Below are 16,404 nucleotides of genomic sequence, written 5' to 3' on the forward strand. Positions count from 1 at the left end.
AACAGCAGCAAAATTACAGTTATGAAGTACCAAGAAAAATTTTTATTTTATCTATCTATCTATCATCTATCTATCTATCTATCTATCTATCTATCTATCTATCTATCTATCTATCTATCTATCTATCTATCTTGGTTTTTCGAGACAGGGTTTCCCTGTAGTTTCTAGAGCCTGTTCTGGAACTAGCTCTTGTAGACCAGGCTGGCCTCGAACTCAGAGATCCGCCTGCCTCTGCCTCCTGAGTGCTGGGATTAAAGGCATGCGCCAGCAACCCGCCCGCTAAAAATATTTTATGGTTTTGGGTCACCACAACATGAGAAACTGTATTAAAGGGTGGAAGCATTAGGAAGGCTGAGAACTACTGCCCTAGAGAGTTGGTAGTACAGTCACAAAAATAAAAGGCTATATACTACCTACCCAGCCCAAAAAACTTGGAAATTTAAAACATGATAGTATAAGCTAAAAGTTCAACAGAAGAACTAAAAGATAAAAGTGAGGAAATGTGCCCACCAATAATGATACAAAAAACAATGGAAAGAGGAGAAATCAAAATCTATCTAGGCAATCAACAGGAACCACAAACAAATAAACAAACAAACAAATAACAAATAAAAAAATCAAGAGTTGCTTAATACTAAGCATGTCCAAAATGAATGGGTTATAGAGTCCCAGACAGGGTGCTCCAGGAAAGTCAAAACAGCTAACATTATCTTTGGTTTCTCTGTGTGACAAATAAACAAGGAACAGCAATCTCATGGTCTGTGAGGAATAGGGAGAATAAAAGATTCCAAGAACATGTATCAAATAAACACAGAGTGAGATACTAACTTCTGGAAGTGGGGTTGGGGGCTGTGACTAGGAGTGTAGGTGAGCAACAGAATACCTTCTTAGCATGACAGGGGCCTACAGGAACTCTAAGTCTTGTTCACATTAACTTTTCACTCAGTAGAGACCAAAATCATTACAATTTCTAGCATTGAAAACAAATAATCTGCACTGAGACACCTATTTGTGATAACCTTTTGGAGAAAGGTAATCCCAGAAGTAAAGTTTAATCCTTTCTTTTGTGTTTACATTAAAGTGAGAAAGAAATTTTAAGGTAGAGAAATGCTTTAACCTACTGGATGATGTCCACTATTTAGAATTTATGCATATTCCATATATATATATATATATATATATAATTATAGATGATGTCTAGTACATACACATACACACCGACAACTCCCATCTCTCTCAGTGTGCCGGCAGCTGCCTAGTTCAGTGAATGGTACAATCCAGAGCCAAACATGACAGCTTCCATTCACCAACAAATTGACTACTCTGCTCAAGCAATAGCTACATAAAGCCTGTTCTTCAGGATGGCTACACTACCTCATGTGTCTAAAGGCCTTTGCAGGACACATTACCATTCTATCCCTAGCCCCCCTCAACTCCCATGTCCTCTTTCTTTGACACTTCTCACTCTCTAAAGTACCATACACACACACACACACACACTCACATATACACACACACACACACATAACTTAATTTTTATGGCCCATCTCTCCTAAGCTAGAAGGCAAGTTCACAATAGCAGAGCATTTCATCAGTTTTATACTTGGCTGTACTCCTAGACTATGAATGAGTAAAATATGTGTTGATAAATTAATGAACAAGACAACTAATAGCAGGCCTTGAATTAATTACCTTCTATCAAAAATTTATCCTCTCCAAATTCTCTCTATTCTGTGCCCTTCCTACCCTATAATGATACAGAGTTAAAAGTAGATATTATTTTTGTCATATTAAAAGTTTTTCGAGCTAGTCAGAAGACACAATATCCTTTACAGAAAAATGTGCCCTGTATTCAAAACAACAAATTCACAAGTGGATGTGTGATGGTTAATGTTAACTGTCAACCTGACATGACCTAGTACCAAAGTGACAACTGATCTCTGGGATGTAGAAGATTATCTTGATTACACTGGATCAGATGAGAAGATGTGCCCACTGTTGGCAGCACCACTCCCTAAGTAGGATCCTGAGCCATACAAAGGACAATTCAGCCTCCTGTCTGTGGATGCAAATGTTCCTTCTGCCTTGACTTTCCTTGTTCCCTTAAGTTGTTTCTGTCAAGTGTAGCTTAACATGAGAACAGAATAAAAGAATTAAGACAGGGTGAGCAAAATTACCCACAAGTCTCAAAAAAACTATGTATTTTTAGTAATAGTTTTCATTATTCTTTGAGAATGCCATACATACATATAATGTACTTTGGTAATATTTACCTCCCTCCACCCATGCCAACACAACCTCTTTTTTAAAAACAACCCACTGAGTTTATTAGTTCTGTTTATACAGGTATAAGGCTATCTACTTTTATTCATGAATTAAATAAAAGTTGAAAAGCTAGAGTAAAAAGTTCTAGGAAACAATTATGTCACCCAACTTTAATGTTATTCCTATTAAATCCATTTATACCAAAGGGTCAAATCACAAGCTGCAGGTTTTAGTAACAATGAGTCAAATTCAGGTACACAGTAATTCTTACAGTACCCATCATCAGGAGTCATCAGCCCAGAGTGCAAACTAAGCTGCCTGGAATACTGAACTAGGCTGCCTTTACTGTTTACCTCTTCTCGAAGCTGCCGTTCTCGTTCTTCTTCCAACTTCTGGATTTCAGCCAATGACAGTGTGGCTTGGGACTGACATGGTGTTGTGTTAGACTGCTGACCCCATGTTGAAGAAGAGGGAAGCTAAAAACAACACACATGACAGAGCATCAGCAAACAAGGAAGAAGGACAGCACTTACGGTCAGAGCCTCTATTTTTCCTCACCTTTATAAAATTCAATTGAGCTGGGCAGTGGTGGCACACACTTTAAATCCCAGCATTTGGGAGGCCGAGGAGACCTCTGTGAGTTCAAGGTCGGCCTGGTCTATAAGAGCTAGTTCCAGGACAGCTAGAACTGTTAACACAGAGAAAACCTGTCTTGAAAAACCAAACCAACCAAACAAAAAACCAAAATTCACTTAAAAATTCCTTTTCCACAATAATCTCTCAGTTGGCTTGCTTCTTTTGTTCATTTCTCCCAACCTATGTTTATTTTAAAACAACTAAAAAATACACACATGTATTAATGCTTGCTCTCCCATTTGGGTGGAAATTTGTTACACTGAGCATCGACACAACTAGTAATACAGAATCAAAATCATAAGTAGTAACAAAGAGTGACTAAATAGAGTTTAAGATTTTTTTAACCCACTGAGCATTGGTGGCACACACCTTTAACACCAGCACTCAGGAGGCAGAGGCAGGTGGATCTCTCTGAGTTCAAGACCAACTTGGTCTACAGTGTTCTAGGACAGCCAAGGTTACACAGAGAAACCATGTCTCGAAAAACCAAAACCAAAACATGACTTTTAATCGATAAAGACTATAAAGGACATGATGTAAGGACCTAGTGAGTGAATTTAAAGCCCAGGATTTCTAAGCTGAGTTAGACAGCGAATGAAGGGGCCAAGCAGTTTTCATTCCGAGTCTTATGAAGAAGAGCAGCTGCTAACAACCAGGCTACAATGCAGTCCTAGCCCTAGTTATGAAAATTAAGTTGGTTTGGAGCAAAAAACAAGCAAACAAAAACCCAACAATCCACTTTACATTAATCCTTTACATTAATCCTTTACATTAATGAGCAAAATAGAATATAAACACGTGGTCCTGAAAACCTGAATTTTCAAAGTCTGGTTTTCTAAAGAGAATTCTTTGTTCTTTTCTATAAATTAACTAAATTATAGTTTCAAACTATTTTAAAGATATCTGAATTAACTTTACATGGCTCTGCTACCAACTCTTGGTTGGCTCAACAAAAGACTCGGCTTCTTTTTTTAAAAATTAATTAATTAGAAAAATCTTTTCTCATTTTACATGCCAAATCCAATTCCCACTCCCTCCTGCTTCCTCCACCTTACCTCCCCTACCCACCCCATCCACTCCTCGGAGAGGGTAAGGCTTCCCATGGGGAGTCAACAAAGTCTAGCACATTGCTTTGAGGCAGGACCGAGGCCCTCCCCAATATATCTAGCTAGGCTGAGCAAGGTATCCCTCCAAAGAGAATGGGTTCCAAAAAGTCAGAATGAACAGTAGGGATAAATCCTGGGAGACTCAGCTTCTTAACATTCTTCTTTTTCAGTAAAATATAGGCTACCAATATCTAAGTTTTGTGAAAAAACACTCTGAAGATGAAGTGATATGACACATGAAAACTGCTGGTATGGTACCTAAGAAAGGAAGTACTCAATAATTAATGGTATTGCCAGTAACTCCTCCTTTCCAACTAAACAGGCTTCAATTAGGACATCTGTCTCTTGTCTGACTGTTAGTCTGCTAACCTACAGCTTGTTATTTCAAGTTCATCCCCCATTTAGCTCTTCCGCAAACCTTAGAGTGTTATTCCATGTTCTGCATACCTTTAAATTCTAATCCTTTGCTAGAGTATATATAGCTATGACATTAGGGGCCTTGTCCATATTTATCTCATTCCTCATTCTGGACATGTTTTTTTAAAAAGGATTTATTTATTATGTATACAGTGTTCTACCAGATCTCATTATGGATGGCTGTGAGCCACAATGTGGTTGCTGGGAATTGAACTCAGGACCTCTAGATGAGCAGCTAGTCCTCTTAACTGCTGAGCCATCTCTCCAGCCCAGGACTAGCTTTTAAATTTACTTTTTAAAGATTTATTTTAGGAGGCTGAAGAGATGGTTCAGCAGTTAAGAGCATTGGGAGCTCTTCTAGAGGACCTGGGTTCAACTCCCAGCACCCACATGGCAGCTCGCAACTGTCTATAACTCCTGTTCCAAGGGATTCGACACCCTCACAATGTACATAAAATTTAAAAATTATTTAAATATTTATTTTAAAATTATGTGTGTGTGTGTATGTTGTGTGCATGTGAGTACAGGCACTAGCAGAGGCCAGAAAAAAGCATAGGAGTCTCTGGAGCTAGAGTTAATAGGTGTCTGGGAGCCATGTAATGTGGTCAATGGGAATCTTCTGGAAAAGTAGCTAGCAAGCACTCTTAACCACCAAGTCATTTCTCCAGCTTTCAAGATTTCCCGTAGAGATTCTAGAGTGTGTCTAACCTTCAAGCCTTGTTCACTGTAATGCTTCTCTCATAGACCTTATTCGGCAAACAGTTCAACTTGAAAACCCTTTCTGTCCCTAAAAAGACTGTTTTGAAGCTGACTTATCTCAGCAAGTAGCCTGGAGGGATGGTGACTTGTATTTTACCAGTCCCTTGAAGAGTTTATTTAAACACAAGCTTGCTGGGTTCCACTCATAATCTGCATGTCTTACAAGATCCAGGTGACATCACTGAGCACTACTGCCTTATTAATGCCACCTCTTCTTTTCTGCTCACATCACTGAATTCCAAGTCCCCCTACATACCTTTATCCTGTGAGTTCCTTGAAGACAAGGGAGACTAAACTTAATTCCAGACTCAACATGAAGTTTGCAGAGCATACCTACCAAGCTGCTCTCAACCTTTCCATCCACTTGACTCCATGAGCAATACTTTTCCCCTGCTCTGCCATACCCAGCTTCTTCTACCTATGACCTTCAGATCTGGGCAATCAACAAATTCGGGCCAACTGTATCAAGGCAGTTCTTTCCCACTGGTCCTTCCTATTCACCCTCAACAACACCATGCCACCCCTCCCCCTTTAAAGCAGGCTCTAAGTATTAATTTTCAACTTCAAAAAGTTATTTTAAATCTTCCACCCCCTTACACTTCTTGTCAAGCCCTAGCTGGCCTAGAATTTGCTATGTAAACCACGATGACCTGTAACTTAAGAGGTCTGCCTGTCTCTGTCACTGGAGTTCTGGGATTAAAGGTTTGTACCACCATCCTTGGCCTGTCTTTAAGCAATTTTTAATAAGACCCCAAAGGCAACTGTGTTTGAGTGCTGTGTTGTGGGTCCCACTCAAAAACCAGGATGTTGTCATGCCTGCTGCCCCTCCCAGGCTGCTGAGCACTTTCTTCTCTTTGATTTTTCTGTCAGCAGTGCTGAAATGGTAAAGAGGAGGCACTTCAACTATCATGGAATCCCACTTTAAAAAAGGCGTAATAGCTTGTGTTGTCTCTGTCACTGCTTGTTCCATTCTTATCACAGATGTGTGCCTTTCAATTAAACAATTAACAACATACACAGACACACATACATTGCTGATGAACCAAATAGCCAACATAATATTTAACATAAGTGGCTCCTCTTAGGTTTAGGATTATACCTTCATCTGTGCAAGCTGCTGCTGCTGCTGCTGTTGCTGCAGCCTTCGAAGGGCTTCTTGTTGCTGCTGCCTCTGGCGCATCAGCTCCTTCTGACGCTGCAGCTCCAGCTCCTTTCGTTTTCGTTCCTCTTCCTCGTGCCTAAGCCTGGCTGCTTCCTCTTCCATGCGCAGGCGGTTCTCCTCCAGGCGGCGCTGTGCTTCCTCCTCTTCCCGGGCCCATTTGGCAGCCTCCTCTTCCTTTCCAGAAGGAAAAATTAAAGAGAAAAAAAATTTTTAATTAATTGTAGGGAGGATAATCCATATTGCTTTTAAAGGCTTCTATCATGAGTTATACAGAAAAGATAAAGCAAAAACCCTGCTTAGGATGACATTAGTGAAAAGCAGGTTTTACAGGGGTTGCAAAGGCCTAGTGTGCTCAAGGATCCAACTCTAACAGATTATTATAGAACTGTCACCAGGTCTATGGTGAAAATGCTGACCTCAAAAGTAGTTTACCACCTGCTGTGACAAAATCTCCTAGAAATGTCATTTCAGTACTACATACAGGTTTAGCAAGTTTTCCAGGGTTCTTCACAAGTCATAAGGCCTGGCAAGAACAATAGTTTTAACAAGACTCAGCCAGACCTGGAACCAGAGTGACTCCTCAAAAATAACTAAATTCCACTCTATGACCCATAGGCCCTAGGGTCTTTTCAAAACATCTCTCCGTAATTAATTCCTTCCTGTCTACGCTTTCCCCCTTACCTGCATTCATTTTCCTTCAGCTCACTATATCCTCTGGTTCACTCGCCTCAGTGCGCAGCATGCCCTCACCTCTGCACAGTTGGTTTGCTATGCCTGCAACGCTCTATCTTGTCCAGATAACACACTGTCCTAAGCTAAGGTTGGCTGTGAACCTCTGGGAGGCGGCTTTCCTCTCTACCCTTTCTTTCAGAGACTCCTCATTCACACTAACACCCTCTCCCTGCCTCCGTCCAGGACATTTCCCTAAGTCTGCTACAAATAAAACCTGTTTCTACCTAACAAAGACGCAGCCACCTTTCTTGCAAATAACACTGCCTGCCACCACAGATACTTAAAAATGACACATTTTGCTTTAAAGCTTCCTAGTTACATTTAGACAATCATGATTTAGTCCAAGGAGACATCTGCTTAGAGAATTCTATGAGACACCCTTTCTCAACAAAAATAATATAGAGAAAAGTCACTCCTTTATTGGACAGAGGTTGTACAAGACTGTCACACCCAAAAGTCATAACCTGAGATAAAGAACATAAAAGCAGAAATCAACCCACCAAGAGCTCGTATAGAAGAAGAGTATGCAAATGATCTGAATCCTGCCAGCATTGCTGAGTTAGTGCTAAATGCCCAGTGGACTTAGAGTCAGATCTCCTTGACATAGGAGGCTATACTGTTTGAACCAATTTAAGATGGGTATTTCAGTGTTTGTACTCTAAAGTATACTAACTCGGTGGCACACGCCTTTAATCCCAGCATTCGGGAGGCAGAAGCAGGTAGGTGGATCTCTGTGAGTTCAAGGCCAGCCTGGCCTATAAGAGCTAGTTCTAGGGCAGCTAGGACTATTACACAGAGAAACCCTATCTTGAAAAAAAACAAATACAAACAAACAAAAAAGTATACTATCTCTGCCATTTATTTCATCACCTACAGATTCAGTGAGCTGCTGAAGACCGAAGCATTTCCTAAAGTCTTCTATGAACATTTGCTGGGTATGGTGGCACACACCTGCAACCCAACACTTGGGAGGCTGAGTCAAATAGATGTCAAATTCCAGGCCAGACTAGGCTACACAGTGACAGACACCTTACCTCAAAACCTCACCCCCTAACCCTGAAAAGGAAATGAATGAATGAATGAATGAATGAATGGTTTGTGCTGCCATTTTAGAAGTGGCAGGGTTAACAGCACCAAGCACTAATACACAAGCTATTTTTTTCCCTAATACAATTTTAGCTTCTAAAAGAGTTTTAATTTAGAACCAGGACTGTTTCAGTCAAGTGATCAAGGTTGAACAGTTATAAACCATGTTAATATATTACCTTTGATACAATGTAATGAAAACACCCCTCTGGGTTTGGGGTTATAGCTCAGTGGTAGAAGATTTGCTTAGCATTCTCAAGGTCCTAGGTTCAATCGCCAGCACTGAAGAAAATAACTCAACACTTTGCCTCTGTGATCTTTCTATCCAACACCTAAAACCTCAGTCTGTTCATGAGAAACTTCAAGCGAATTCAGTAAAGGGATATCCTCTAAGCCTGAAAAGTATTTCTTAAAATCATCAAGGTCATGCTCGCTTTGGCAAGCTAAAACAGGAACTGTACATATACTATGATATATATATAAAACTGGAACAATACAGAGAGGATCAGCAGGGCCCCTGTGCTAGGATGACACGCAAATTCGTGACACATTCCTTATTTTTAGGCTCAAGTGTCCTAGGTGGACATGTTTGTTATGCTGTAAATTTTATTTCGTTTGTACTCAATTCAATTTCAAAATTGATAAAATGTGTTTAGCTTTAGACTATAAAAAAATCAAGGTCATCAAAACAAGGAAAGGATGGAGGGTGTGGATGTTTGATAGTGGCATAATGTTTAGCAAGACTGAGCTAGGTTCAATACTCAAAAGCACATTACAATTACCAGAATGGCAAAATATGCAAAAAAGTGCACTAAATGGCACTCATGTGGTAGTGGCAAACAACAGCTGTCTAAATGGAAGAAATGCCCACTCAAACAGGGGGAAAATCATATCTAGTACTGGAATCCCAGCCCAATTCCAGGGGCTAGTGAGGTCATGGACCTTAGAAAAGAATCTACTACCACCACTTTGCCAAACCAGCACAATTTCTTACTACAAATTTTAAACCTTCTCCTTATACCCATAGATAAGTGTAGCTACCATTGCTCATCACAGAGACCTCGCCTTACAGAAAATGGAGACCATCCCAGGAAGCCACACCTGGACACAAAGCAGAGATCAATAGACCATGGTAAATCCAGATCCAATAGACACAGTTGCAGCACAGCTCTCGCATCTATGGTTCAGAGAATATCTATGAAGATGGGGCTATAAGAGCAGACTATAAGAGCAGAATACTAAGAAATATGCTGTGAAACAGTTTCTCCTAAAAATGCCTACAAAAACAAAACGGGAAGAAGGGCGATAATGGGAAAATTTCAAGAGGTCCCATCCCTAGAAAAAGAACTATAGGCAATTAATGATTGTTGGGAGAGGAGAACTAGCCTGTCCCAGGGATGAGCCTCCTCATTGGTTGTCCAATGCAAAGTAGTTAGCCTTGAAATCATATATATATATATATATATATATATATATATATATATATATATATATATATATATATATAAACAATACCAGATTCAGCAAGTTGTGTTATACATACTTACATATATACACACATACATAATGTTTGTGCATACATGTACATACATACTTCTATGCATGTGGGAGGCATAGAAAAGGTTCAAAGGAGGGTACCTGGGAGGGGCTGGAAAGAGGAAAGGAAGGAGGAAAAGTGATATAATTCTATTTTAATTTAAAACATATTTCAAAAAAATTAAGTATGAAAAACTGTCACAGCCAAGGACATAGGAAGCATGACAGCTAAATGTAATGTGACTAGTAAGAATGTAATCCTGTAGCTCAAAAGGATGCTTAGAAAACTTTCAGACAATCTGAATAAACAATGGAGTTTTGATAACTGGCCTTATAACTGTTAACTAATGTACCATACTAATGTAAAATATTAATAGCAGAGGAAACTATATGCAGAACATATATGGGTCCTTTCTATTTTCCCAAGTTATCTGAAAATCTAAAATTATTCTAAAAATAAAATCTTAAATATTAGAATGCAACACTTTGGAGGTTTGGTTTCCCTCAGTGGTAGAATACCATGTTTGCACCAAAGTCTGTAATTTAAAAGCATTAAATAAAATTTAAGGAATCAAAAACAAACTAACACAAAACCAATCCAACCAATTAATAATACAACAATAATAATAACAGTAACAAACAGAACACCAAAGTGAAACAAATCTATCAGTGGTCAGAGAAAGCATTTGCCTAGCACACCAGTGCTCCAGATTTAATCCCCAGCACTGCAAAACAAATAACCAAACAGTATTTGCAAATTTGCAATTTTTCTCCTAAAGATACTATCTGATTTCACAGAGTCTAAGTAACATGAGATGGTTAAAGTGTGATTTCTGGAATGGCGTGTGGATATACATTTAGAAGGCAGATCTGCAAGAGGGATGACAGAAGATGAGCCCTCAAAGTTGCTGACCCAACCTGCACGAGGTAGTGCTAAGGGACTGAACCAAAATGGAACAGCTGGAAGAACTGAAAAGTGTTCAATTGCTCTACAAAGACTAGTACTAAGAAGACAGCTTCAACAATTGTCTTCAACAAGGTAAATGCCTACCAAAACAAAGCCTTCCAAGACGGCAAGAATTCATAAGCTTTATAATCACAATGTTCATTATATGTTTTCTCAAAAACCAAAAGGGCTAGGTGAGATGCATGAGGACCTGAGAGCAATCTGGCTCAACATCTGTAATCCCACTGATCAACAGAGCTGCTTTGCTAATCTGGGTATCTTAGGACACGTCTCCTTTCACCCTCAGTGTTCCAGTGTGCTTCTCATACAAATTCCATTAAGGGGAGCTGAACCTCCCTACTAAACTTACAAACAAGGTCTTAGGATAGAACAATAGTAGATTTGTATGCAACTAGTAACAGAATTTAAAACACAAGGGCAAAAGGACAGAACTAAAGAGAGAGATGAACAAATAAAATCTTAGTATGCCTCTCTTAGCAGTGACAAAACTGGACATAAAGAAAATAAAATATCGAATGTATTAATCACCTTGATATCATTTTGCAGGATTATACTTTGATGGAGGAGAGTTATCTGTCTATGTTACTTTCATTGGTTAATTAATAAAGAAAACTGCCTTGGCCCTTTAAGAGAACAGAAAATTAGGTAGGTGGAGTAGACAGAACAGAATTGTGGGAACAAGGAAGTAAAGTGGGGCAGACGCTTCAGGCATTCACCATAGTGAGTCGCCATGATTCTCCTCTCCGAGATGGACGCAGGTTAAGATCTCTCCTGGTAAGGCACCCCTCGTGGTGCTATATAAATTACTAAATATGGGTTAAAGCAAGATATGAGTATTAGCCAATAAGAGGCTGAAACTATGGGCCAGGCAGTGTTTTAAAAGAATATAGTTTCCGTGTAATTATTTCGGGTGTAAAGCTAGCCGGCAGCCAGGTGGCAGGACGCAGCCCCCGCCACTTCCTTACTACAATACTTAATTGTGAGGAGTAGATAGCCTGAAAATATTCATGGTATGTTCACCAAGACACACCATCATGGAGAACTTAGAGGCTATGTTCTCTGAACATAAGGAAAAGTTTAAAAACTCCAGGAAGCCAAGATGGCTCAGCACCAGTGATTTAAGGTTGATAGCCTGAGCTTGATCCCTGGAACCCATGATGGAACAAGAGAACTAATTCCTAAGGGAGTTGTCCTCTGACCTCCATTATTTGTTTTGTGGTACACATGGTGCCTGCATTCACATCATACACCAAAAATTCATACTACATCACAGAAGCAGAAGGTAGAAAAGGACAATGTGGGAAGTGGGGTAAAATGAACTCTAGAAAAAGGGGATAGTAGGACACAGATATGAAGGGGAAAAGCGAGCGAGAAAAAAAAAACTTAACTAGGGAGGGACGTAAAGGTGAAGGACTTAACTAGGGTAGGGGAAGGGAGGGCAATACAGAAGGAGAGGGAGGAAAGAACATGTTTGAAAAAGCCACAAGGAAACAATAGATTAGACAGATAATAAACAGGTAGGGTGACAGACAGACAAGCAGTGGAATTATCCAACACAATCTAACAAAAAACCAAGTTCCAGGCAAGAAATATTTCCTGCAAGTTGTTAGTCAGGAGGCCACAAGAGACCCCCCCTAAAGTAATACAGGCTGCTACCATTATCTTTGCCTGCCTTCTAAAGGTGAGACCCTGTTGCTAAAGACATGACACACTCTGATTATAGAAACAGAGATCAATCTAGAAGCCTCCTCCCTAATGACTAAGCTCTCATAGTACCAGAAGGTGCCACACAGACTGCCAGATGAAAAAAGTAATCAACAATCCTACCCAGCTGTAAAATGTGTAAATCACAAAAATGGCAAGCTGAGAATGATACTCCCAATGGTGCAACAGTGGCACTTACATTCTGGGAGTAACCAACAGATGTCTAACTGGACTTAAGGCTGCTCAATAATAAAGACCTCATACCTGGTTAGGGTAAGCCTAGTGAAGAACCTATGGCCAGAATGGTCAAACCTTATTACTGGGAGAACCTACTACTGCCATTTTCCTAAACCATTATAGCATATAAACCATTATATTCCAACTGTATCCTTAGACTCAGATAAGTACAGTTCTCACCCTTTGTCAAAGCAATTTCTTTTTGCAGCAGAGAATTACTGACTGTGAGACATGCCCAGTTTCAAAAGGGTTATCTACAACACAACTCCTGCAACTAAGGTTCAGGGAACATCACGGAGGATCATAAGCACCAAAAAAATCAGGACAGCTACTGTGAGATAATGTCTTAAAGACATCAGTCAATATAACAACATAAAGAAAAATCTCAACAGTCTCACCTCTATATGAAGAGCTATAGGCACTCAATGGCTCTCAAGGGAGGGAAAATCAGTTTTCTCCAGGGACAAGCCCCCAATAGGTTTCCCAATCCTAAGTGGTCAGTCCTAAACAAATGTATCTATGGGCAACAGGTAGACTCTGGAGGGTGTGTTTGTGTGTGTATACATATACAAATAGTTATAGAACAAGAGGTCATGAATTTAAGAAGGAAGAATAGGGAAAAGAAGGGAGTTGGAAGCAGGACAGACAGAGGTGGAAATAATGTAAACAGAGTATACTCATTTTTGAAAGTCTCAAAAACATTACAAAGATACTATTAAGAACAAAGGATATAGTCAAACCACAGTCTAAAGGAGCATACAGGTAAAAACATTTATTTAACAAAGAATATATTTTCAGAATATAAAGATTACACATCTAAGAGGACTAAAACTTTAAATTGGTGGGGAAAACCTAAACATTACCAAATCAAAACCTAAGTGTTTTAATCATGCCACCAAAAAAAGCATATAGAAAATAGAAAGCCCCAAAATCCATGCTATTATGGATTTTATTTTTTAATGGTGGTGCATACCTTTAATTTCAGCACTTAGAAAGCAGAGGTAGGCAGAGCTCTATGAGACTGGAGGTAATCTAATCTACATAGTGATTATGTAGTGAGCTCCAGAACACAGAAAGCTACACTGTGAGACCCGTCCCCATCTCAAAAATAAGAATAAATTTTTAAAACCCCACACCTTTTGCACTTTTACCAAAGAGATGAAGAAAATGAGAAAGACCAATTTCTGTTTCCCTCAGAGAACAAGTGTTCTTTTGAAGAGGTAAAGAATATAGACTGAAGTAACAAGCCTCAGAACACTCATGTTTCTCTTGGTAACTGTCAGCAAGCTGAGAAACCTCAGAGGAGCAGCTTCCCACTACAAACTCCTAGCTTCAAAACCAATCAGCACAGTAAGTATCTTGTCACCTGCTTGCGTAGCAGTTCTTCCTGCTTCCTTCTTTCTTCTTCTTCTCTCCTCCTCTCCTCCAGCCTTCTAAGTGCTTCTTCCTGCTGCTGCCTTTCCTCCTCTTCTCGTTGCCGCCTTAGTGCAATCTCTTGCTCCCGCTGGCGCCGCAGAGCCTCCTCCTAAAGAAAACAGCAGGGTGGATATAATGTGTGTGAAGCTCTGGTTTGCCAGTATTCAAAGAGGAACAGGTAATGAGCTACTAAGTCTCTGTAAGTATAGAACAGGATCTGGAGTGAAAAGTACCACATAAGTTGAGAAGGCAGGTATATACGATTAAAAAAAAAAAAAAAAAGCCAGGTGCATACCTCTAATCCCAGCACTCAGGAGGGAGAGGCAAGCAGACCTCTGAGTTCAAGGCCAGCCTGGCAACAGAATGAGTTTCAGGACAGTCAGGGCTGTACAGAGAAACCCTGTTGGGGTGGAGAAGAGTGGCAGATAAAAACAAAAGCAAACAAACAACAATAGCAATAACAAAAAACATAATGAAGCTGGACATAGTGGTGCAGGATTTGAATCCCAGCACTCAGATACAGAGGCAGGAAGACCTCTATAACTCCAAGGCCAGCCTGATCTACATGGCAAGATGCTGCCTTCAAAAGAAAAATGAGAAAAAAGCCAACTATGTAAAATATTAGTACACTGCAAAACAGTAAGAAGTCTACCCTAGCTTGGATACATGTCTAGGGTTTACTGCTAACCCTGACAGAATACTGGAACGCAGGGGCTACTTTCTCTGTCTACTTTTTAGCCCTCATTTTTTAATCACCTAAAAACAAAAATAAAGAGGCTAAATCTACATATACATCAAAACCTAGTGAAGAAAAGTCATGAGAACATCTTCTGAAGGATAACAATTCCACCAATAAGTACAACATAGAATCATGTAGGGAAGGAACACTGAGTGCTGCAGAATTAAATGCATTATCTTTTTTAACCCACCCCCAACCCCACCCCTGAGACAGGGTTTCTCTATGTAGACCAGGTTGGCCTTACACTCAGAGATATAGCTCCCTCTGCCTCCCAAGCTGAGTTTAAAGGCTTAAGCCACTATTGCCTGGCTTCTTTTTTGAACCTTTAAAAAATTTCATACATGTGTACTATATTTACATCATCTTCCCTGACCCCACGTCTCATTCTCTCTCAAATTCAATAGCCTCTTATCTTTAAAAGATTTATTTATTTTTATGTGTATGGGGGTTTTACCTGAATGTACACTTGCCTTGTGTACCACATAAGTGCCTGATAGCCTTAGGGGGCAAAACAGAATACCTAATGTTCTGGAATAGTGGTTCTCAACCTATGGGTTGCAATCCCTTTGGGGGGGGGGGGGCTGTCACATATCAGATATCCTATATATCAGATTTTATATTACAATTCATAACAGTAGTAACATTACATTTATGAAATAGTAAGAAAATAATTTATGGTTAGGGGCCATCACAGTATGAAAAATTGTATTAAAGGGTCGCAGCATTGGGAAGGTTAAGAACCACTGACATAGAACTTGAGTTATAGATGGTTATGAGCCATTATGTGGGTGCTTGGCATCTAATCCCAGTTCCTCTGGAAGAGCAGCCAGTGCTTTAATCATGTTTCTAGTCCTTCACTGTTATCTTATATTAACATGGTGTAATCCTAAGAAATCTGTACTTATTTTATCATGGGTCCTTCTGTTCTTCATAGAGAACACCTTAGAGCAAATAAGTACAAACTTGTGACTAAAAGCTATGTTTTAGGCCACCAGAGGAGAGTCTTCCATTAGAGTCTATAAATACTCCACTAGAAATACAGACCAAGCAAGTTAAAGGTCAATTAATTACTCAAAAGTGAAAACCCATGAAAATCTATACTGTAGATTAGTTAAGTAATCTAGACAAGAGGTACTCAGGGGTGACCCAGCTTGTACACACAGAATTCTGCATGAGACAGGCATTGTTTGACTACATGAGGTACCCAGAGTAGTCAAAATCATGAGAGACAGAATGAAGAATGTAAATAGCAGGGGAAAAAGAAATGGAAATCACTGCTTCAAAGGTCAAGAATGTTTAGCTTGGGAAGATGAGCTATTCTTCAACTGGACAGAAGTGAGGCATCACCACAGTAAGAACATATATGATGCCACTGACTGCATGCACACTTCAAATTTTATATGTTACCACAGGGGTTAATTTGAAAGCACATTTGACTTTAAAACAAGTAATGTGCACCAAAATACTTCATGTTTTTACAGCAAGTTCAGAATAAACTATGAAAAGTTAAGACTGAACACTAGCCCTTTAGTAGACACTGATAGAAAACAAGTTCTTTCTGAAGGTGGGTGTGTGTTCTAATCCCACCATTATAGCCTTCTCTCCCCACTGCTCTTGATATGGAAGGGAACACATCACCAAA

At 39.6% G+C, this 16,404-nt stretch overlaps 1 protein-coding gene and 1 pseudogene across 1 annotated transcript in view; one reads left to right on the forward strand and one right to left on the reverse strand.

Moving 5' to 3' along the window:
* Positions 1-16,404, reverse strand: part of Gigyf2 (GRB10 interacting GYF protein 2) — a 138,606-nt gene that overhangs the window by 17,111 nt on the left and 105,091 nt on the right. The window contains 3 exon segments of the mRNA XM_038338585.1: positions 2,619-2,741; positions 6,283-6,519; positions 13,974-14,132. Coding sequence (XP_038194513.1) covers positions 2,619-2,741; positions 6,283-6,519; positions 13,974-14,132 — 519 coding nt within the window.
* On the forward strand, positions 8,625-8,725 carry LOC119822127 (annotated as a pseudogene).

This window comes from Arvicola amphibius, chromosome 8 (genome assembly GCF_903992535.2).
Source record: "Arvicola amphibius chromosome 8, mArvAmp1.2, whole genome shotgun sequence".
Classification (NCBI taxonomy): Eukaryota; Metazoa; Chordata; class Mammalia; order Rodentia; family Cricetidae; genus Arvicola; species Arvicola amphibius.